At 39.1% G+C, this 21,943-nt stretch overlaps 1 protein-coding gene across 4 annotated transcripts in view; it reads left to right on the top strand.

Moving 5' to 3' along the window:
• Positions 1–21,943, top strand: part of SMG1 (SMG1 nonsense mediated mRNA decay associated PI3K related kinase) — a 104,756-nt gene that overhangs the window by 9,405 nt on the left and 73,408 nt on the right. For 3 of the 4 annotated variants that reach the window (XM_088017388.1, XM_088017387.1, XM_028091694.2), the window contains exons 2-3: positions 20,352–20,515; positions 21,045–21,200. In XM_088017388.1, coding sequence (XP_087873514.1) covers positions 20,352–20,515; positions 21,045–21,200 — 320 coding nt within the window. Of the gene's footprint in view, positions 1–16,969; positions 17,028–20,351; positions 20,516–21,044; positions 21,201–21,943 lie in introns of all 4 variants that reach the window. The other variant, XM_088017389.1, reaches the window with a different exon arrangement.

The following is a 21,943-nucleotide window of genomic DNA, read 5'->3' as shown; positions in this document are numbered from 1 at the left end:
ATTGAATGGGAAGAAGTTTCCACTAATAAGTATGGCTTGGACTATATACTGACAAGATACTCATTTTTCCTCCATATATGACAGCATTGGCAACATTGTCTTTTTTACTGAAGCTCTTTGAATTTAATTTTTTCCTTTTTATTTAAATTTGTTCCTTGAAAATTTGTTTTTCTGATCCTTAGCATTTTAATCTTCTCATTTTATTTTTTGTTATTTTTAATTAAGTAGGCCCCTTTTTGTTATTTTTAATTAAGTAGGCCTCATGCGCAACATGGGGCTTGAACTCATGACCCTGAGATCAAGAGTTTAATGCTTTACTGACTGAGCCAGCCAGGTGCCCCAATCTGATTATATTTATTTATTTATTTATTTTTAAAAGATTTTATTTATGTATTTGAGAAAAGAGAGTACGAGCAGGGAGAGAGGAAAAGGGAGAGGGAGAAGCAGTCTCCCTACTGAGCAGGGAGCCCAACACCGGGCTGGATCCCAGTACCCCGAGATCACAACCTGAGGCAAAGGCAGACGCCGCCTCCCATCTGATTTTAAAAGAGGGATGTGTTTGTGTGTGTGTGTTTAAAATTTTAACTTTCATCTTGGAATATTTAGTTCTTTGAAGCAACCCATGAACAACTCTTTGGTGTTCATCTTCTTTTGAGGGTCTCCCTGTTTTATATTCCTGGTAATATGAATCCTGGAATTCCTTGCCTGAAGTGCAACACTTTATTTCCAGACTCTTTGTTTTGATTCTAACACTGGACATTCAGATTCATTGCCCTAATGCCAGATTCTATGTTGGCTTCCTGAGATTTGCCAGAATTCAGACAGAAAAACCTATTAATTGAGGGAAAGGTGTCAAATTTTTGTCCTCTATAGAATGGGGCTCTGATTATGTTAGATTCTGATAAAAAAAATTCCAGTGATCACCAGTATCACATAGTATGGTGCAGTTGAATTTTTCTTGCCTATCTTTATATACTTCAGGTAAATGTGAAGAAAAATGAAAGTGTAGCAGGTTTCCCAACAGCAGTACTATGAAACTTGAGATTCAGTGTTTATTCTTTAGTTGGGTTTAAAGGAATCTACCTGGGGTCATCTGACTAGCTCAGTTGTAGAGCATGTGACTCTTGATCTCAGGGTTGAGTTTAAGCCACATGTTGAGAGTAGAGTTTACTTAAAAAAAAAAAAAAAAGAAATCCACCTTAAGACACTGTTGTTTTTGAAGGACTTGAGTTAGAATTCTGACCATGAAAAAATGATTAATTCTGTCATAATTTGAAATATTGATAGCATTTATTTTTATTTTCTTATTGATAGCATTTTAGTGTGTGATATCTTATTCCTTTTTTTGAAAATACTGAAATGAAGGGACACCTGGGTGGCTCAGTTGATTCAGTGTCCAACTCTTACTTTGGCTCAGGTCATGATTTCAGAGTTGTGAGATCCAGCCCCAAGTCATGCTCTGTGCTTGGCACGGAGTCTGCTTGGGATTCTCTCTCTGTCTCCCTCTGCCCCTCATCCTGCACGTGTTTTCTCTCTCTCTCTCTCAAATAAATAAAATCTTAAAAAAATACTGAAATTAAAATTGAAGTTATGTTTAATGAAGGTTGTATGTGTGGGGAGTAACCAAATGGCTGACTGTAAAACAAAGTTTTATAAAAGAAGCCTTTATTTAGGTGGCCTATCTTGTATAGTTACTGGAATGCTAGTATTCCCTATGTTTTTACTGTTATTAGGATATAAAAATTACACCAGTAGTGCTGTTCTTCCCACACTTAGTTCATTTAAAAATCCACTTGCTGTCTTAGTATAATTGCATTGGAGAAGTTAGAAATAGAACCGGTGTGTTTTATGTTTTTTTCTCAGGTGTATTTATTTTTAAGAATATGTGCATTTTTAGTATTGATCCTTCACAAATATTTATCTTAGGAAAGGCTGGTGTCATGAAAATAACAGTGGAGTAAAAATGGGAAGACAAAGGTCCTTTGTAATGGCACTACCCAGTTGTTCCTCTCAGGAGGTAATTCTTGCCTTCCCTAAGATGTAGGGTTATGGGTGTTCAGGTTTGGAAAATTACTTTCAAAATTATTTAAGTGCTACACAAATGCTATTTATATGTTGCCATGTCTGAATCAAATTTGGAATTTCAAAGATCTTCCCTCTTTTATCTCTTCTTCAGAAAGTTTTAGAATTTATTACACGCATGCGCACACTCACACTCTAGTTAACATTTCATTTTTTTTTTTAACTTACTGTATACTTTTTTAAAGATTTTATTGGGGTGCCCGGGTGGCTCAGTCAGTTAAGCATCTGCCTTCGGCTCAGGTCATGATCCCAGGGTCCTGGGATTGAGTCCTTTATAAGGCTCCTTGCTCATTGGGGAGCCTGCTTCTCCCTCTGCCACTGCTCCTCCTGCTTGTGCACTCGCTTTCTCTGACAAGTAAATAAAAAATATATATATATTTTTAAAGATTTTATTTATTTGACAGAGAGAGACACAGTGAGAGAGGGAACACAAGCAGGGGAGTGGGAGAGGGAGAAGCAGGCTTCCCGCTGAGGAGGGAGCCCGATGCGGGACTTGATCCCAGGACCCTGGGATCATGACCTGAGCCAAAGGCAGATGCTTAACTGACTGGGCCACCCAGGCGCCCCAATAAATAAAATCTTTAAAGAAAAAAATAAAATTTTATTTATTTACATTCAATTAATTAACATACAGTTATTACTAGTTTCAAAGGTAGAGTTCAGTGATTCATCAGTTCATTTTTTTTCTTCTAGTACTCGTGTGTGTGTGCACACGTGTGTAGTAATTCTAAAGATTTCATAAAGAGTGAATAATTCAGGGTATATGAATCGAAGCACATATAATTGTTAAATTTCTATTAGGTGTGGCATATGTCATTTTTAATATTATATGAAATACTGTGATAAATGATATTTATTTAAAAAATGTGTGGATATGCAATTAGTTGCTCTCCAGGATAATAGAGGTTCTCTTTCTATATTTTTTTGTGTGCTACCATTATGTAAGCCTGCTTCAAGTTGGCTAATGAGGAATTTGACTGTAAATCTGCATCATTCTATATTTTTTCTCTTTATCTTACTAATCACACTTAAAGAACTTGATGCCACTTGAAATTGTGAGCCAGAAAAAAAGAATCTAATCTTTGTGACTACTTGCATACATTGGAGGGCAGGTGCCAGTGGAATAAATAGAGAAGGTGTGGATTAAAAGGTAGTTTGTACCTTGGTTAACTTTTGTTATACAGTTGGAATTTAAAGACCTAATTCTTTAAGAATTCCAGTTGAATGCTGCATTGCTCCCCCTCTTCTCCACCATCTGGTACTGTTTTAAAGGGAGTATGGGGGGGCGCCTAGGTGGCTTAGTTGGTTAAGCATCTGGCTTCTGCTCAGGTCATGTTCTCAGGGTCCTGGGATTGAGCCCCACATCGGGGTCCCTGTTCAGTGGGGAGTCTGCTTCTCCCTCTCCCTTTTCCCCCTTCATGCTCTCTCTCTCTCAAATAAATAAAATCTTAAAAAAAAGAATCAGCGTTCTTTAAAAAATAAAAAACGGAGTAGGGAGGATAGATCATGAAATCATAGAAAGGCTATACTCTGCCACTGTAATAGTTTGAAGTACTTAAAAAAGAAGACCACATATATTTTCTGAACAAAGATAGGAATTAATGAAATTTTATGTCATTTTTATGAGAAGGTATACAGTGTTAAGCTATCATGAGATTTTGGTACTATTTTAAATTATGTCACTACGAATTGACTCAATCAGTAAATGCTGTCTCCTAAGAAACTTTGTATCTGGAAACATTGATTTTTCTCTTTTGTTGTAAAAGGGAATTATGAAAATTTCTATTTTTAAACCTGTTTAGTATAAAATCTGACAATAAAAAGATGTGGTTTGTATAGACCTTGTGGGTTTAAAGTGGCTGAAGCGATGATTTTATATTGTTTCATAGCTTTCTTAAACTTAAGACTTAATACTTTTTTTTATTTTAGTCCCCCCCCCCTTTTTTTTAAGTAATCTCTACACCCAGTGTGGGGCTAGAACCCACAACCCTGAGATCAGGAGTTGCACGCTCCACCAATGGAGCCAGCCAGGTGCCCCAAGGCTAAATACTTTTAAATACCTCAATATATTTCATGCTGTGGCTGAGCACAGTGGGAGCGCTGTTTCCCAGCACTTGATTGCCACTTGCTAGTATGTTTCAGTAACTACCAAAACTGTCTTCCTTTAATGAATTTTCTAATAGAAGAATAGTGTGATTATTTTGAAAAGTATCTTCCTTTCCCAGCTAATTGATTTAGGAGGCCATATCTTTTGAGATTTATTTATGAGACCTTTCTATTTATTTATATTTAAATAGTAGGAAGTAGTTATTTCAAGATCACCCCTAAAACAGAGGTCCCAGTGCTTAAGTAGGAGAGTTTACCGTATGTATTTACCTCTGATTAGAGGTAGTATGTTTCTTTACCATCGTACACCAGGAGACCTACGGAGCTAGGTCTTATAGGTGTTATAGGGGATGTTGAAAGGAATCAGTCTGTTTAAAAGTCCACCTGTAGTCTCAGTATAGAACCAAGGTTTTTTTAGATTCTTCTCTAAGGTATATTTATTTAAGAGGGTTGGGGCAGGGGTAATGTGTATAATTTGAGAGTGCCCTGAAGATATTTCTGTTAGTTTCTTACTCTTTTTAAGAATTACTAGTGTGGAGGGGTGCGTGGGTGGCTCAGTTGGTTAAGTGTCTGCCTTCTGTTCAGGTCATGATCCTGGGATCCGCTCTTTGCTCAGTGGGGAGCCTGCTTCTCCCTCTTCCTCTTTCTACCGCTCCCCTTGCTTGTGCACGCGCACTCTCTGTCAAATGAATAAGTAAAATCTTTAAAAAAAAAAAAAGGAATTACTAGTGTGGAATATGAAATTCAGTAAGTGTTTTTCCCATAATTGCCATCATATTTATGTTACATGTCAAGGGCTTCATGATAGAATATTGCTCTGTTGATACCCTAAAACCTTGACTATGCCCAAGATTTGTAGGGTGTATCGTACCATGTGGCAGTAGTGCCTAACTTGATAATAGTTTTCTTTCTTTATTTTTTTTTAAAGAAATATTTTCTTTTTTTTTTTAATTTTTAAGATTATTTATTTATTTATTTGACAGAGAGAGAGAGAGAGAGTGAGAGCAGGAACACAAGCAGGGGGCGTGGGAGAGGGAGAAGCAGGCTTCCCGCCAAGCGGGGAGCCCGATGCGGGGCTCGATCCCAGGACCCTGGGATCATGACCTGAGCCGAAGGCAGACGCTTAACGACTGAGCCACCCAGGCGCCCCGATAATAGTTTTCTTTAAAAGTACGCATGTCTAAATTCCATAATATTTGGTTTTTCTTAACGTGTTACAAGTGATTTTTGGCAATCACATCATTTTTCTTGACCAGTGTCACCAACAAAAAAAAGTTGTAATGATGTTTAACTTTTACACAGTACCTTTATTTTATTTTAATTTTTTAAAAGATTTTATTTATTTATTTGACAGAGAGAGACACAGCAAGAGAGGGAACACAAGCGGGGGAGCAGGAGAGGGAGAAGCAGGCTCCCCACCGAGCAGAGAGCCCGATGTGGGGCTTGATTCCAGGATCCCGGGATCATGACCTGAGCCGAAGGCAGACGCTTAATGCCTGAGCCACCCAGGCGCCCCCGTACTTTTATTTTTGAAAGAGACTACAGTGCCTTTTAGGATTATTTTTAAAGGGAAGATTTAAAATATGTAATTGTTGGAGAATCTCACAAGCATATCAGTCCCTTGGGGATACGTTTGAGTCTATTAGAGGAACTTTATCTGAATAACTCTACAGTCAGTATTTGCCTATTTTCAGGACTTTTTAAAGGTGGCTGCACACATTTTTTTTTTTTTTAAGATTTTATTTATTTATTTGACAGCACAAGCAGGGGGAGCGGCAGGAAGAGGGACACGGAGAGGGAGAAGCAGACTCCCCACCGAGCAAGGAGCCCGATGTGGGGCTCGATCTAGGACCCTGGGATCATGACCCGAGCCGAAGGCAGATGCTTAACAGACTGAGCCACCCAGGCGCCCCAGTTGCACACATTTTTATGCTGATAAAACCCTCTGCCTTTTCCTTGCTTATAGAATCCCAGTCTGGTTTCAAGACTCTTCCTTTTGGGATTTCTGTAGTATTTAACTGTTAGTGATTCTTCTCAAACCTTCTCTGTTTTAACGGGCTATGTTTGGCATTTAACTGGAGAACCTCAGGGGGGTGTGGGTGAAGGGGGTGGACAGGTTTCTTTGTAGACTTTTTGTCTTTTTGTCCTTCCTCTGCTAGGGAGGTCATGGAGTAAGAGATTTCCTTTCAATCTTGGCAATTTCCCAGGCTGAATGGTATGTTTCTAAAGTACTTCCAGGACTTGCTGACAAAAGAGGAAGATAAGCGATACAAATGGGAGCTGAAGCAGGGTTTCTTTTTAAGGCAGTCAGCTAGCTTGGGTTAAAAATAAAGGCCAGGAGAAAGTGAGTCAAATTAACATGGTGCCTTAGATTGACGAACCTTTAGGTGAACTATTATTTAGCATAAACAGAATTATTTCTGTTAAATACAGAACCCTGAATTCACATTTGTATTGGAGATTGAAAGCATACCAGATTTTGTAACTGCAAATATTCTTAATGCCTGGTAAGATAAGAATTTATGCTAGATGAGGTACAGAGCCTTGGTATACTTAAATTAGCAGTGGATTTCTCCTGTCTCTGTCTCAGCCAGTGATTTTCTGATTTTGCCAGGCTTAGTGGTTTGACTCTTTCTGAAACAATATTTTTGTGCTGTCTCAGTGGTCAGTAAGAATTTAGCCACAGTTTTGAAAACTATCAACGTGGGTAGGTGATAAAATATTAATAATTTATAGTGCGTTTCTTTTTGTGCATTTCTTTCTTATGAAAATAAACTGCTACAGGGACTATATTAGGTATTTCTCAGGCATGGATAGAGTGAAATTGCTATTTTGCTAGAAATTTAGAATTTTTTCTGTTAATGTCAGTAACGGTTATCTTTTACTGATATAAGGACTGTTTTGTTTCTTTCTGTATCTTGGCTAGCTAGGCTAATCCTTTCTGAGCTTTAAGTTCCAGTTCTTAGGCCTGATTAATTAATTCAGACACTAACAGGCTTTGGTTTCATTGGAAAGCACAGTGACTTAAAGCTGGTGCCATGTTTTGCTTTTCCCCTTAGAATGGTTAAATATGGTAGGCAATGTAAGACCTGAAATACTGAAGTACTAAAAATAAATCAACAGTCTTTCCCTTATCTTTTTATACCTTTATTGTAAAGATCTGTTTCCTTTAAAGTCAGATTTATTGGGGTGCCTGGGTGGCTCAGTCGGTTAAGCGTCTGCCTTCTCAGGTCATGATACCATGGTCCTCTGTGGAGCCTGCTCTTCCCTCTCCCTTTTACCCTCCCCCTCACTCTTGTGCTCTCCCTCTGTCTCTCTTTCTCAAAATAAATAAAATCTTTTTTTTTTTAAGATTTTATTTATTTGTGAGAGAGAGAGAAATAGCACGAGAGGGGAGAAGGTCAGAGGGAGAAGCAGGCTCCCCGCTGAGCAGGGATCCTGATGTGGGACTCGATCCCGGGACTCCAGAATCATGACCTGAGCCGAAGGCAGTCGCTTAACCAACTGAGCCACCCAGGCGCCCAATAAATAAAATCTTTAAAAAATTTTTTAAAAAGTCAGATTTATTGAGGTATAATTTACATGCTGTATAGTTCTTTGAGTTTTGACCAATGTATGTAATGTTGTAAACATGACCACTGCAGTCAAGCTATAGAATAGTTCCATCATCCCAAACCATTTCCTTGTGCCCCTTTGTAGTCAGTATCTACTCTCAGCCCTTGATAACCTCTGGTCTTTTTTTTTCCCCTATAATTTGATCTTTTCAAGAAAGCCATAAATTTTTTTTTTTTTTAAGGAATTTTTTTTGGGGGGTGATGCCTGGGTGGCTTGGTCAGTTAAGTGTCTGCCCTTGGCTCCGGTCATGGTCCCAGGGTCCTGGGATCAAGTCCCACCTCAGGCTCCCTGCTTAGCAGGGAGTCTGCTTTTCCCTTGGCCTACTGTTCCCCCTGCTTGTGCTCTCTCTCTCTCTCAAATAAATAAAATCTTAAAAAAAAAAAAGATTAAAAAAAATTTTTTTTTAAAGCTTTTATTTATTTATTTGACAGAGAGAGATACAGTGAGAGAAGAAACACAAGCGGGAGTGGGAGAGGGAGAAGCAGGCCTCCCACCGAGCAGGGAGCCCGATGTGGGGCTCGATCCCAGAACCCTGGGACCATGACCTGAGCCGAAGGCAGACGCTTAACGCCTGAGCCACCCAGATGCCCCCCTGTTTTTAATTCTCGAGTAATCTCTACACCCAGTTTGTGGCTCAAACTCACAACCCCAAGATCAAGAGTTGCATGCTCGGGCGCCTGGGTGGCTCAGTTGGTTAAGGAACTGCCTTTGGCTCAGGTCATGATCCTGGAGTCCTGGGATCGAGTCCTGCATCGGGCTCCCTGCTCAGTGGGGAGTCTGCTTCTCCCTCTGATCCTCTTCCCTCTTGTGCTCTCTATCTCTCATTCTCTTTCTCTCAAATAAATAATAAAATAAAATCTTTAAAAAAAAAAAAAAGAGTTGCATGCTCCACCAAGTGAGCCACCCAGGTGCTCCAAGAATGTCCTAAATCTTTAAAAAATTGTGGTAAAATGCACATAAATTTTATTATTTTACAAATCAGTCTACCAAGTACAGTTGACCCTTAAACAGTGTGGGGGTTGGGGTGCTGACACCTCCCCCTGCCCCCCCAGTTGAAAATCTGTATATAACTTTGGACTTCCCTGAAACTTAACTACTAATAGCCAGCTGTTGACTGGAAGCCTTACAATAATATAAGTAGTCAGCTAACACATATCTTGTGTGTTGTATGTATTATTTACTGTGTTCTTATAATAGAGAAAAGAAAATGTTAAAATCATAAGAGAAAGTACATTTACAGTACTGTGCTGTATGTATTGTAAAAAAAAAATCTGCATGTAAGTGGACTGGTCCAGTTCAAATCCGTGTTGTTCAAGGGTCAGCTGTACTTCATGATGTACAGCCATCACCACTGTCTAGTTCCAGAATTTTTCATCATCCCAAACAGAAACCCAGTTTTTTAAGTAGTCACTTCCTATTCTCCCCTTCTCTCAGCCCCTGGCAACCACAAATCTGCTTTCTCTTTGGATTTGCCTATTCTGGATATTTACCATAAATGGAATCATATACTATGTAGTCTTTTGTTTCTAGCCTCTTTCACTTGGCATAATGTTTTCAGGGTTCATCCATATTGTGGCAGGTATCATTATTTCGTTCCTTTTTATGGAATCTTACATGGAATTTACAATCTTTTTTATCCATTCATCCTTTGATGGACTTTGGGGTTTCCACCTTTAGTTTATTGTGAATAGTGTTGTGGTGCATATTCACATACAAATTTCTGTGAGAAGACCTGTTGTCAGCTCTTTTGGGCATATACCTAGGAGTGGATTTGCTGGGTCAAATGGTAATTTTTTGCTTAACTTGAGGAATTGCCAAGTTTTTCTAAAGTGGTTGTACCATTTTACATTCCCTTCAGTTATGTATGAGGATTTCATTTTCTCAGTATATTTGCAACACTGGTAGTTTTTTGTGTTTTTTTTTTAAACTATGGCTATCCCAGTGCGTGTGAATTCTCACTGTGGTTTTGATTTACATTTTCCTAATCACTAATGATGTTGAGCAATTTTTCATGTGCTTATTGGCTGTTTGTGTATCTTTGGAGAAATATAGCTGTTCAAATCTTTAGCCCATTTAAAAATTGGATTGTCTTTGTGTTGAGTTTGTAAGAGTTCATTATGTATTTTGGATACTAGACTCTTAGAAGATACATGATTGCAAATATTTTTGCTGATTTTGTGAGTTGTCTTTTCACTCTTGATATAGTGCCCTTTGATGCGACAAAAATAAGGCTTTAAAAATGCATATTTTTATAAAATAAAAATTCAGAATTCATTTAAATATATTGCTGAAGCCAGCCCTTTCTAATTTTGGTGGCTTTTCTGTGTTCATAAAAGTCACTCTTTTTTTTTTTAAGATTTTATTTATTTAATTTGAGAGAGAGACAAAAAGAGCACGCATGCAACCACAGGTTGGGGGAGGGGAGAGGGAGAGAGAGCCGTAGACTCCCCGCTGAGTAGGAAGCTGGACACGGGGCTCCATCCCAGGACCCCAAGATCATGACTTGAGCTGAAGGCAGATGCTTAACTGACTGAGCCACACAGGCACCTCTTGAAAGTTACTTTTTTTTTTTTAAGATTTTTATTTATTTATTTGATAGAGACAGTGAGAGAGGGAACACAAGCAGGGGGAGTGGGAGAGGGAGAAGCAGGTTCCCCGAGCGGGGAGCCCAGTGCAGGGCTCCATCCCAGGACCCCGGGATCATGACGTGAGGCACTGAGCTACCCAGGTGCCCCAAGAAAGTTACTCATATGCATAGATCACATTTTAGTTATGGAAGTTTAACTTAGAAGACTAATTTTTACTTAATTTAAATAATTGTAATAGAGTTTGAACCAAGATCATCTTCTAGTCTGTCCGTACCCCTCCCTTCTCTATGCTGCAACCACTATGCTGTTCTCTTTTCCCTATGAAAGTTTGTGTGGTGTAATATAGTACCCTCTGCTAACATCTCAAACAAGTGAGCAAATTGAAGCTAGTATATAAATATAACTACTAAGTGCAAACTAGTGTGGTACATACTTTGAGAGTTTGAGGAAGGGGCTGGATAATGAGATTTTTTTTTTCCCTGAAATCACAGAGCATTTTATACTCCTAATTGGAACTTCAACTGACTTTACAGTTCTTTCCTTTCTAGATTATAAATTCTTACAGGGTTGGAACCATCTTAGTTCACCTTTTGGGGTCATAAGCTCTTAGTCAATGCTCTTGTAGTAAATGATCAAGAAAATACTGATTTTGATAGAATGCTTTGTAGAGGAAGTGTGGGTTGAAGAAAAGTTAGTGTTTGTTTAGGTTAGGGAACTGTATTCCACAGTTGAAAGGCCTCAGTTATGAGAATGGGTGATCATTTAGTCAACAAGTAATTTATATTCCATCTAGTCAGTGGGGTATATTCCATCTAGTCAGTGGGGGTGTGTGGTAGGCAACACTGAGAGTCCCCTGCCCTTCTGGTATTTACAGTCTCCTGGCAGAACACGTTTAAATGAGCTTCTTAATGGGGCGCCTGGGTGGCTCAGTCATTAAGCATCTGCCTTCGGCTCAGGTCATGATCCCAGGGTCCTGGGATCGAGCCCTGTGTTGGGCTCCCTGCTCAGGGGGAGCCTGCTTCTCCCTCTTCCACTCCCTCTGCTTGTTTTCTCTCTCACTGTCTCTGTCAAATTAAAAAAAAAAAGACAACAAAACTTTAAATAAGCTTCTCAAATCATCTAAGAGCTAAAGGAACTATTAGGTTCTCTGGTAGCACATATATAGCGGGACTACTAGCCAGACTCGGGAATCAGAAACTTTTCAAAGGAAAGCTGATGCTTGGAGGATAAAGAGAAATAAGCTAGGATCAGCAAAGAGTGAGGACAAAGCCATTCCAGGCTGACTGGCTGAGCAAGGTGATTCTTTCTGTGGCAATGAAAGATTAGAATGGATGGGGCATAGAGTGTAAAAGGGGTGGTTGGTAGAGATTTAGCTAAAAAGGGAAGTAAGGTACATAGGATGATAAGGGCAGTGAGAGGATATCAGATTTCTGTTTTATGATACTAATATTGGAATGTGGAGGAGAGATGGGATAGAGAGGAGAATTGGAAGTGGGAAACATATTGTCTGACTGATCAAATAGTGCCATTTATTAGAAAGTAGTGCTTAGATGATGGCACCATTTATTAAAATGGGGATTCTGGGAAGAAAGGAGCCAGTTGTTATGTTTGAGGCATTAGAACATTGAGATTGTTTTATTTATTTAAAATATTTTATTTATTTGACAGATACAGCAAGAGAGGGGACACAAGCAGAGGGAGTGGGAGAGGGAGAAGCAGGCTCCCCGCTGAGCAGGAAGCCCCATGCGGGGCTCCATCCCAGGACCCTGGGATCATGACCTGAGCCAATCCCCTTAACTTCCCTTAATATTTTCCTCACACCAATCTGTTAAAATTCCAACCCTGGATAAACCCTAGTATCAATTATCCATCCAGCTGAGCCACCCAGGCACCCCGAGATTGGTTTTTAAAAAGTTGGGTACATAGGTCTGGACCTCAGAGTGGACGTCAATGATGGAGGCCTAGATCAAGGAGTCGATGTTATACAGGTGGTAAATATTGCCATTGGCATGGATTGAGAAAGTCAGAGTGAGATGAATAGAGGCCTAGGGTCAGGCTTTGAGATACCTCAAGATTTTGGGGTTTGGTAGAGGAGGTTGAACAAGCCCTCAGAAGTTCCTGAGAAAGTAGAACCAGGTAGGAAGAAATACAGAGTACTTCATCCCATAAGCCAAAGGAAGGGAAGAATCTGGTTACTTTGAATTCTCAGGATCTCAGCACAGAGGGTTATTGTAAGAATTTTAAAAAGAGGTTTTCATTCAGCCCACCTCATTCCTCTGCAAGGCACCTTTGTGCAGGCCACAACCTGCTTAACTCTACTTAGCAGCCCTGTGCAAGCTGCTGAGAGGATGAGTAAGATAAAGCCTGAAGTAGGTGTTTAGCAACCTGGGCTCATAGTTGGTTTTGCTGAAAGTAATGGGGCAGAAGTTGGATCAGCGTGGATTGAGGAGCCAGTAGAAGTGAAAAAACAGGGTGGGGAGTAGGGACAACTCTTAGTTTGCAGAGAGTGAAGGCAGATTGTTTGGTGGAGGTCATGTGGGATTGATGGAGTTTTTGTTTTCTAATATTTTTTAAATATGTTTTTGTATCTTTAAATGGGAAACATTAAAATTTTACATGTGTAAAGAGAAGATTCAGTTCAATGGGAAAGAAGAAAAGGGTATTTGCAAAGTTAAGAGAAGGTGGAAGTAGATGGAATCCCAATCAAGGCTTAGAATTGGGTGCAGATGTGTGATGGTATCTTCTTTTTTCTTGGTGAACCAGAGAGACAGAGAAGTGTGTGTGTGTGTGTGTGTGTGTGTGTGTGTGTGTGTGTGTGTAGGGGGGTTAGGAGAGTATTTTGGAATCTGAAGAGAATGGGGCAGGTCTGGATAATGCATGTAGAGAATGGGAGATGAACGTTGGGAGGACGTGGGGATGTGGTGCTTACTTACGGATGATGGATAATTGATACTAGGGTTTATCCAGGGTTGGAATTTTAACAGATTGGTGTGAGGAAAATATTAAGGGAGGTTAAGGGGATTGGCAAGAGTGTTACTGAAATGATAGACTATAAACTCAAAGCTGAAAGGAGGTGAAGAAGGAAGAAAGTACTTGGACTGGGAAAAAGTAGAGAGTCACTGGAATTAAAGTTACTTGGAAAACAACAACAATTAGAGTGGTATTGAGAGAGAGTGTGAATAGACAGTTGTCAAAAGTAAGTCATCAGGGGACATTGAGCAAGATGAACTAAAAAGGGGTTATGGAATTTTAGAGACAAGTAGGCCACAAGTGGCAGCTCCTCCTTTTGCAGGAACAGTTTCACTGGAGTGCTGATGGTGGCACCCAGGTTACAGTGAATTGAAAAGTGAGCGAAGATGAGGAAGGTAAATTTTTCCCAAGAGTTTTGGCTGTGAAGAGTCTAGACAATGAGAATTAGAAGGAAAAAGGGCGTTAAGAGTTTGTCCCCCCCTTTTTAAAGTAGGCTCCATGCCCCAATGTGGGGCTTGAACTTGTGACCCCAAGATCTAGAGTCGCATGCTCTACAGACAGAGCCAGCCAGGATCCCCAAGATTCTGATTTTTGTTGTTGAAAGGAAAACTCGAGGGTGCTCATGTGTTGATGAATGATGAGCAGTAGCAAAGTGGGAGATCCACAGCATGCCTCAGAAAATAGGGGCAATGTATGGATTCAGAGCATTGCTGTAGATAAGACATTCACTTGTTCCATGATGTGTGGGTGATGGGAGGAAAGGCTTTGTGTCAACATGTGGGTGAATTTGTGGGTTTGCTGGAAGGAAGTTGGCAGGCACTGGTGGAGTGCTGAAAACTTAAAAGTTAAACAGAACTTAATTCTTGCTCTGCCTTTTACCAGATGTGCAGCTTTCGGTCAGTTATGGAACCTTACGTAGACGGCAATTTATTATCTTTAGTGATCATAATAGGATTATGTTAAAGATGAAATGAAGTACTAAATATATGTAAACTGCTTGGCTCAGTTGCTTACCAGATGTGGTAGGAGCTCAAAACTGTTAGTCCTTACTATTGAGAGTGCTGTAGAAGAATGACTTGCATTTCTCGTGAAGCAGGAATGTGGAAGGTCATGTACTGGAAGAGCTGGGGAAAGGAGGAAGGTGCAAAAAGTCTGAAAACTGTCTTGGAAAGGAGAGAACCCTGGCTAGGGAAACACGGGAAGTATTGAAGACCCAGTTGTAGACTGAAAATTACCTGGGGGTGGTATGTTGACCAGCCTTTACACTGAGGACAATTCTGCGCATGTAGAGCAAAGGTTAAAATCTAATGTAGTACCCTCCTAGAGTTGCTTTGTTTGTCCCTTCTGGTTAATTTGGCTAGAGCTCAATCAGTAGAGGGTGTTTGAGAGTCCTTGGAAGGGAAATTATACTGAAGTCAAATCTTTACTATGTTTGCTAAAGATGTTATTAATAAAATTTACAATCTTTAAAATTTTGGGTTAGGGCATGTTCAGTGATTTTAAATATCGATGCAGAGTTAGAGGGAACATGGTCCATAAAACCAGCCTTACTCGGGCGCCTGGGTGGCTCAGTTGGTTAAGCGACTGCCTTCGGCTCAGGTCATGATCCTGGAGTCCCGGGATCGAGTCCCACATCAGGCTTCCTGCTCAGCAGGGAGTCTGCTTCTCTCTCTGACCCTCTTCCCTCTCATGCTTTCTATCTCTCATTCTCTCTCTCTCTCAAATAAATAAATAAAATCTTTAAAAAAAAAAAAAACCAGCCTTACTTCTGATACCAGGTCCAAGTTCAGGGGTCCCTAAGACTACTCTTAGGTTGCATAAGTCACCAGAAGGACTTACTGAACTCATTGAAAGCTGTTCTACTCATGGTTACAGTTTATTACAGCTAAAAGATTCAGATTAAAATCAGCTACTGGTGAAGGCCCATACAGCAGAGTCCAGAAAGGTTTTGAATGCAGAGCTTCCAATTGTCCTTTCCTTGTGAAGTCATGAACACAATATTACTCTTCTGGTGTTGATGTGTGACACACAATACGCATGGAGTATTACCCACCATGGAAGCTCACCCAGGTATTGTTGTCTAGAGTTTTTTTATTGGGACTCCATGATCAACTGCCTACATACGTAAACTTAGTTTCCAGCCCTTCTGGAGGTTGAGCTAGTCCTTGGGACTCAAAGCCCCTTTACCCTCATAAATCACAGTGTTATACTTTCTGGTGTGGCCCAAAGCCTCCAGGTGAACAAGGGCACTTTTATTAGGCATGACATTCTAAGACTTCAGAGATTACCTTCCAGAAGCCAAGGGTAAAGGCCAGATGGACCTCCTTTGGTCTTGGTGAGATTATTTACAGTTTTACAAAAATAGTTAAAATAATATTTTCATATTTTGAGTCTACATTGCTATTTAGTTGAGTTTGATTAGTGATGGAAAATTGGTAAGAGAACCCATAAATAGATAATTAAGATTTGGTATTACATACATTTAATACTTAAGTAGGGAAGTTTCATCAAGAAATTATATTAACTTAATATTACAGTGCTGCAAAACCGATGTAAACTCATAATTTTGGCAAGATGGTTCAGTTCTGTTTTACTAAATTTGAACTCACTATTTTCTCTTGTGGGAAGAGTTTCAAATAGTGAAGTCCATGAGCCTCCCAAATGAATTTTTTAGCCATAGATTCATATTTCATAGTATAGTTTCACCTTTTCATCTATTCCTCATGAAACATGTCTGAATCCAGGTGAGTAACAGGCATCATAGGGAAAGCCTTGAATTTATTTCTAAAAGATAAATCATTTTCAAGTGGTATTAACTGTTAGTAAGGAAAAACTCACAGCATATTCTACAACTACTTTATGACAGTGACACTATTTTTGCCCATCATTGGTTTCGAGAATAAATGCATTCCCACCTCATTGGCTTAAGTGCAAATCTCATTTCCTGGTTGATATCCATTACAAATTAGATTTCACCCGTGAGAGCAAAAACCCTTAATAAGCCTAGTTAAAAACAACTTGAAGCAGTATGATGCTTATTCCAGTGGCACTACTAGGTGTGGTGTTTGCATCAAGTCATTTTGGGGTGCTTTATGGAAATGCTTCCTGATAGGGAATTCCCTGAATTCATACTTCCAGAGTGGTGCTTTTTGTTGTTGTTGTTGTTGCATTTTAGTGCTTACAAGAACTGGACGAGACCACATGTAGCCAGGAGATACTATATCCCCTTGCACACGGTGGATTGTTGATGTGAGGTCTGAGGATTTGGGTCATTCAAAATAAATGACCTCTCAGATTTATTACATTTTCTGTATACTGAGAATAGGTAACTAAATGAGCGGTAACTATATTTGCATGTGGTTTGTATGTTAAGTTAACATTTAAATTCTCTTATGTACTAAAAAGTTTTTTTGGTTTGCCACCTTAAGCCTCTCTCCCTTCAAAGGCACAGAGTGGCTTTCCATCTCCATTTTTGCTTCAGCATATGAACCCTAGAGGGCCATAGTACAACTAAAAGCACCTAACCCATGAATGATATTTGCTTCATGTTTGAACAACAAATGTTTTAACCCACTGTCTTCACTAATATTGTAACTACTGTCTTACAGATTGACTTGATGCAAAACATCACAAAGGCTCCATATTATACAGTATGCGATTTTTGAGGTATGAGCTTTAGAAACTTACCTCTCATGTGGCATGTACATCAGGCTTTAACTTCACTTTAATCATTTGGGGGAAATTTATGCATTTCTCTTTTTTCTCTCTCTCTCCATAATATTTTTAGAGTATTAAAGGGGCTGTGGAGGTATTTTTGATCCTTGCTAGTATGATTCTTAGTTTTAACAGATAGATTTTTTCTTATCACTAAACAGACACTACTTTCTGGCAGATGATAGCTTTTTCAGCCCTTATAACTGGCTTAACATTTATACCTGCCTCTTTGAATTCAAGTCTGTATTTTGTGCCTTTGATTGCCTCATTTTAAGTGCTCATTTCCGCTCGTTAACAGTTTTCTATTTATTGGACTTGGTGGTGGTGGTGGTGCTAACAGCCTGGTACTGACTTTTTTTGAGACCTAAGCAGTCTTGATATTAAAAAAATCAAGATTTCATATAAATGCTGAGCCATTTTGTGCTTTTGGATTCAGACTACCTATAACTTGAATTCTGGTTGGAAATGTTTTGATCAGTTTGTTTTAAAAGAATGTGGCAACCAGTGAGTTTTTAGACAGTTCTGAGACAGTAGTTCTAACCCTAGTGATTTTTTTTGTTGTTGTTGTTATATTTCTGAAAACCCAAACTTGGGGGGCGGGGGAGGTAGAACTTGGTGTTCATAACTCATGGGATTTTAAAACCTATATTTCTAATAAATTGGGAAGTTGTTCCCCATTCTTTTTTTCCAGTTTAGTTTGAAATCAAATGCTTTGTAGGTAGAAATGAATTTGTTGGTAGGAGATTGCTTAATTTCTTCATTGAAGAACTTAAAATCAATTGCTATGTATTGGGTATGAAAACTTGTTTTGGTTGTATTCCTGTGCTGTTGAACTGCCTATATATTATTTGTCTGTTAGACTGGAAATCTTGAGTTTAGTATTATGGTCTTAACTTTTTTTTTAAGATTTGTTTATTAGAGAGAGAGTGAACATGGGGAGGAGGGGCAGAGGGAGAGGGAATCTTAAGACTGTTCTGAGTGTAGAGCCCTATGTGGAGCTTTGTCTCACAACTCTTGAGATCATGACCTGAGCTGAAACCAAGAGTCGGAAGCTTAACCGACTGCACCACCCGGGTGCCCCAGGGTCTTACTAACTTTGAGCATACCCTGTAAGTTAAGTATTAGTATCTCGTTTAAGCCTCACAACAACTTTACAGGTGAGATAGGTATTATCCCCATTTTATGCAAGAAACAACTGAGGCTTGGAGATTAAGTACCTTGTGGAAAGTCCCACTTACTTTCCGTGTTGGAGTTGGGATTTGAGCCCAAATCATTTTTTAACCCACATTTTCTGCTGCCTTATGTTTACTGCTATGTCCCCAGAAGAATGATACAAATACTTAACTCTTTGTAGTAAAGGTAGTATATGTGATACATAAACATAATTTAAACAAAATTCAGACATTTTAAATATTGGTAGATTTTTGTTATCTTGTATCTGTTCATTTGCTAGCAGCTTACTTATCCAGGTTGTGTTAGGTGTCATACATATAGCCAAGTTCAAAGTCTGTCAGAAAAGCTCTTAAGCTCTCTTTTATTTTTGATTTCCCGTCCAGAAATTTATGTTACTTTATGGTTTATTGTAGGTGCACCTTTAATGTGCTATTTTTAAAAACATGGGAGATGCCATTACATTTGTTTTAAAAAGCTCTCATGCACCATTTAGTGTTAATGGTACTTAAATGCTTATAGATTAATATGCTTAGAAAAAGTTTTCTTTTTTTTCTTGAAATTTCATAAATTATATTTTTTCATCTATTGGAAATACTGAGCTTTGTTGATAAGTGAACTCTGGATATTTGAAGAAGATACTCCATTATGGAGCCTTAGTCATTTTCATATGCTAGGGTCAGAATTTTATCAAGTTTCCAATTGAGAGTCTTTAGGAATAATTTAGATTTGTGCCATTTACCCAAGTTTAATTGGACCTATTGTTTGCATTCCATATTAACAGTGGTTTCAGTAAGTATAGATCAGGTTGTCTGACTGAACTTATGCTAAGTTCCATGTTTAGTATTTTTGTGGGTGGGGCAAAGAAAAAATGATAAATTGAAATATATAAACAAACACTGAATTCATTTTTATATAAGAGGGAGGAGCTGCAAGGGTTGAGGAATAGGCTAGTTTCTGCTTTTTCCAGTGTCCTCAAGTTTCCCAAATAATTGTGGGTTCAGAAGGTGTTTTTAGTACATACCATAAAAGTGATTTTTTTCAGAAAGTTGTTCCTCAGAAGTAGTATCAATAGGACAGGAGCTTTTTTCTTGGTATTTTTCATATGGTGTTGTAGTGTTGTCTTATTTCTTGATGCTTTATGTTTGTTTGATGGTTGGAAGAATGAGGCTCATGAGAAATTATGAGACTCAGCTCCTGGTTGTATTGATGAGGACATTGAGGCCTAGAACTGATCCTTAGATAAGGATAAGGACTAATGTTACCTTGGGGCTGCACCACTTGTTTATTAATGGCCAAGTATCAGGGATTATTCTACACAGTACTTGACTTTTAAATAGATGATGGACTGCAACCTTCAATTTCAGCTTTATTGGAGTTCTGATATCTTATTTTTATTTTTCTCAATTTTTGTAATTTTAATAAGTGTCTATAGCTAAGGCATCTTCAGTGAAGTCTCCAATACATTAAAATAATCTTACTTTCCCCCTAATGTGTTTTTATATCCTGTCAAGCTTGCTTTCAAATATCGTTCTGTAATTTACTTTCCCACCAAATAATCCACCAAAACTTAGGAATTCAGGTGAGAGAGAGAGAGACTATGTGCCACATTGCCCCTGCCTTATATGTTGCCAGTGCTTTTTATTTTTATGACTGGGAAAACTGTAACTTTTCCACTGATTAACCTCTCCTGGGAGGAGAGCTGAGGAAGAATGATTCCTTTTATCAAATCATGTGAAGAGAATCCTGGACAAGGGTGACCAACTGTCTTATTTTGCCTTGCACTGACGGGGGGCGGTTCATGGACATGGGATTTCCATTGCTAAAATTGTTAACCCTTGACCACAGCAGGATGAGTTGGTCACTCTGATCCTGGTAATTATCCGTATTTCTGAATGGGTCTGTAGAAGAGAAGGGGCTGAACAGCTAGCTTTGCATTCATTGACAATCTCTTCCCTATTGAAAGACTTATTAGTAATTGGAGTGCTTATTTATAATAATGATTTAAAAATTAGAGTGGCAGGAGAGGCTTGAATAAAAGATTTATGAGTTGGGCTGTGAAAATATTTGTTTAAAGTTTAATCTTATACTTTTCTCTCTTTACAGAACTGATAGTGCATCAGCCGACCCAGATACTTTAAAATATTCTTCATCCAGAGATCGGGGTGGGTCTTCTTCTTATGGACTGCAACCTTCGAATTCAGCTGTGGTGTCTCGGCAAAGGCACGATGATACCAGAGTCCACACTGACATACAGAATGACGAAAAGGGTATATATGCTTCTTTTATTGTTAGAGGCATGTTTTTTTGTTTGTTTTTTAACCTACCAGCCTTTCCCTAGCTTTCTCTTTCCCTCTGTTTTTCTCCCTTACTTCTCTCTTTTTTTTAATATGCTTAAGATATAAATATTAAATAAGTGCTGTTGTTGAAACTTCATAATAAGTTTACCCCTTCGTTAAAAATTTTTTTAAATTTTCGTACATTATAATACACATAGGCAGTTTCCTTGCCACCCAAAATATCACAAAGGCTGAAAGTCTCCTGACTACTATCTCTCCTCTAGACTTTTAAAAGTTTTTAAAGGGCAAAATCTGACTTAATTTAGTTTATATTTCTCTTATCTTCTGTGGATGGACAAAATGAAATCAGGATGATTACAAAGCCGGGGCAGCGCAAGGGAAGAGTAGGAGAAGCAAAGTCTGGTTGAGCTGTAGATGGCTAGTAAGATCCTGAACTGTCAGGAATTGATTGAGTAAAGCAAAGAACCCTATTAAAATATGTAAATGTCTTTGTTTTTAGGTGGCTACAGCGTCAATGGAGGATCTGGGGAAAATACTTATGGTCGGAAGTCGTTGGGGCAAGAGCTGAGGGTTAACAATGTGACCAGCCCTGAGTTCACCAGTATTCAGCATGGCAGTCGTGCGTTAGCCATCAAAGACATGAGGAAATCACAGGGTAAGATTGGACAAACTGGGGGCCAGTGACAAATGCCTCCACAAACACCTGTATCCTTTCTTTCCCCTGGATGCGGTATTCTTCTTCTTTTTTTAAAACATTGATTATGTATCTATCTATCTATCTATCTATTTATTTATTTATTTATATTTGACAGAGAGATAGAGCACAAGTAGGCAGAGAGGCAGGCAGAAGGAGAAGGAGAAGCAGGCTTCCCGAGCAGGGAGCCTGATGGGGGGCTCGGTCCCAGGACCCTGGGATCATGACCTGAGCCGAAAGCAGCTGCTTAACCAACTGAGCCACCCGGGCGCCCCAAGATTTTTTATTTTTTATTAGAGCACATGCAGGGGGAGCGGCAGGCAGAGGGAGAAGGCGGCTCCCCGCCGAGTAGGGAGCCCGATATGGGACTCGATCCCATGACCCCGGGATCATGACCTGAGCTGAAGGCAGTCGCTTAACCATCTGAGCCACCCAGGCACCCTGGATGCCGTATTTCTTACTAATGCTTTGCACACGAGTTGGTTCGTTTACTTCGAGTTGAAAAACGTGTACAGATGATAATTGTTTGCATTCTTTCTCCTGTAAACTGTTTCTTAGATTAAATCCTCACAGGAAAGGCTTTAATACTTTTTTAGAGTACACTTTCTAGAGAATTCTCCTAAAGATTTGAAGTCTAGATGAGATTTAAAGAAATTATTTTTATGGTCATAGTGGATAATGAATGTCTGGTGTGTGGTGGACTC

The sequence above is a fragment of the Eumetopias jubatus genome, unplaced genomic scaffold (assembly GCF_037043125.1).
Source record: "Eumetopias jubatus isolate StellerSeaLion01/CBP00866 unplaced genomic scaffold, mEumJub1_p1.0 scaffold_12, whole genome shotgun sequence".
Taxonomy (NCBI): Eukaryota; Metazoa; Chordata; class Mammalia; order Carnivora; family Otariidae; genus Eumetopias; species Eumetopias jubatus.
The sequence above is the reverse complement of the archived record's forward strand: the minus strand, read 5'-3'. Positions and strand labels throughout refer to the sequence as shown.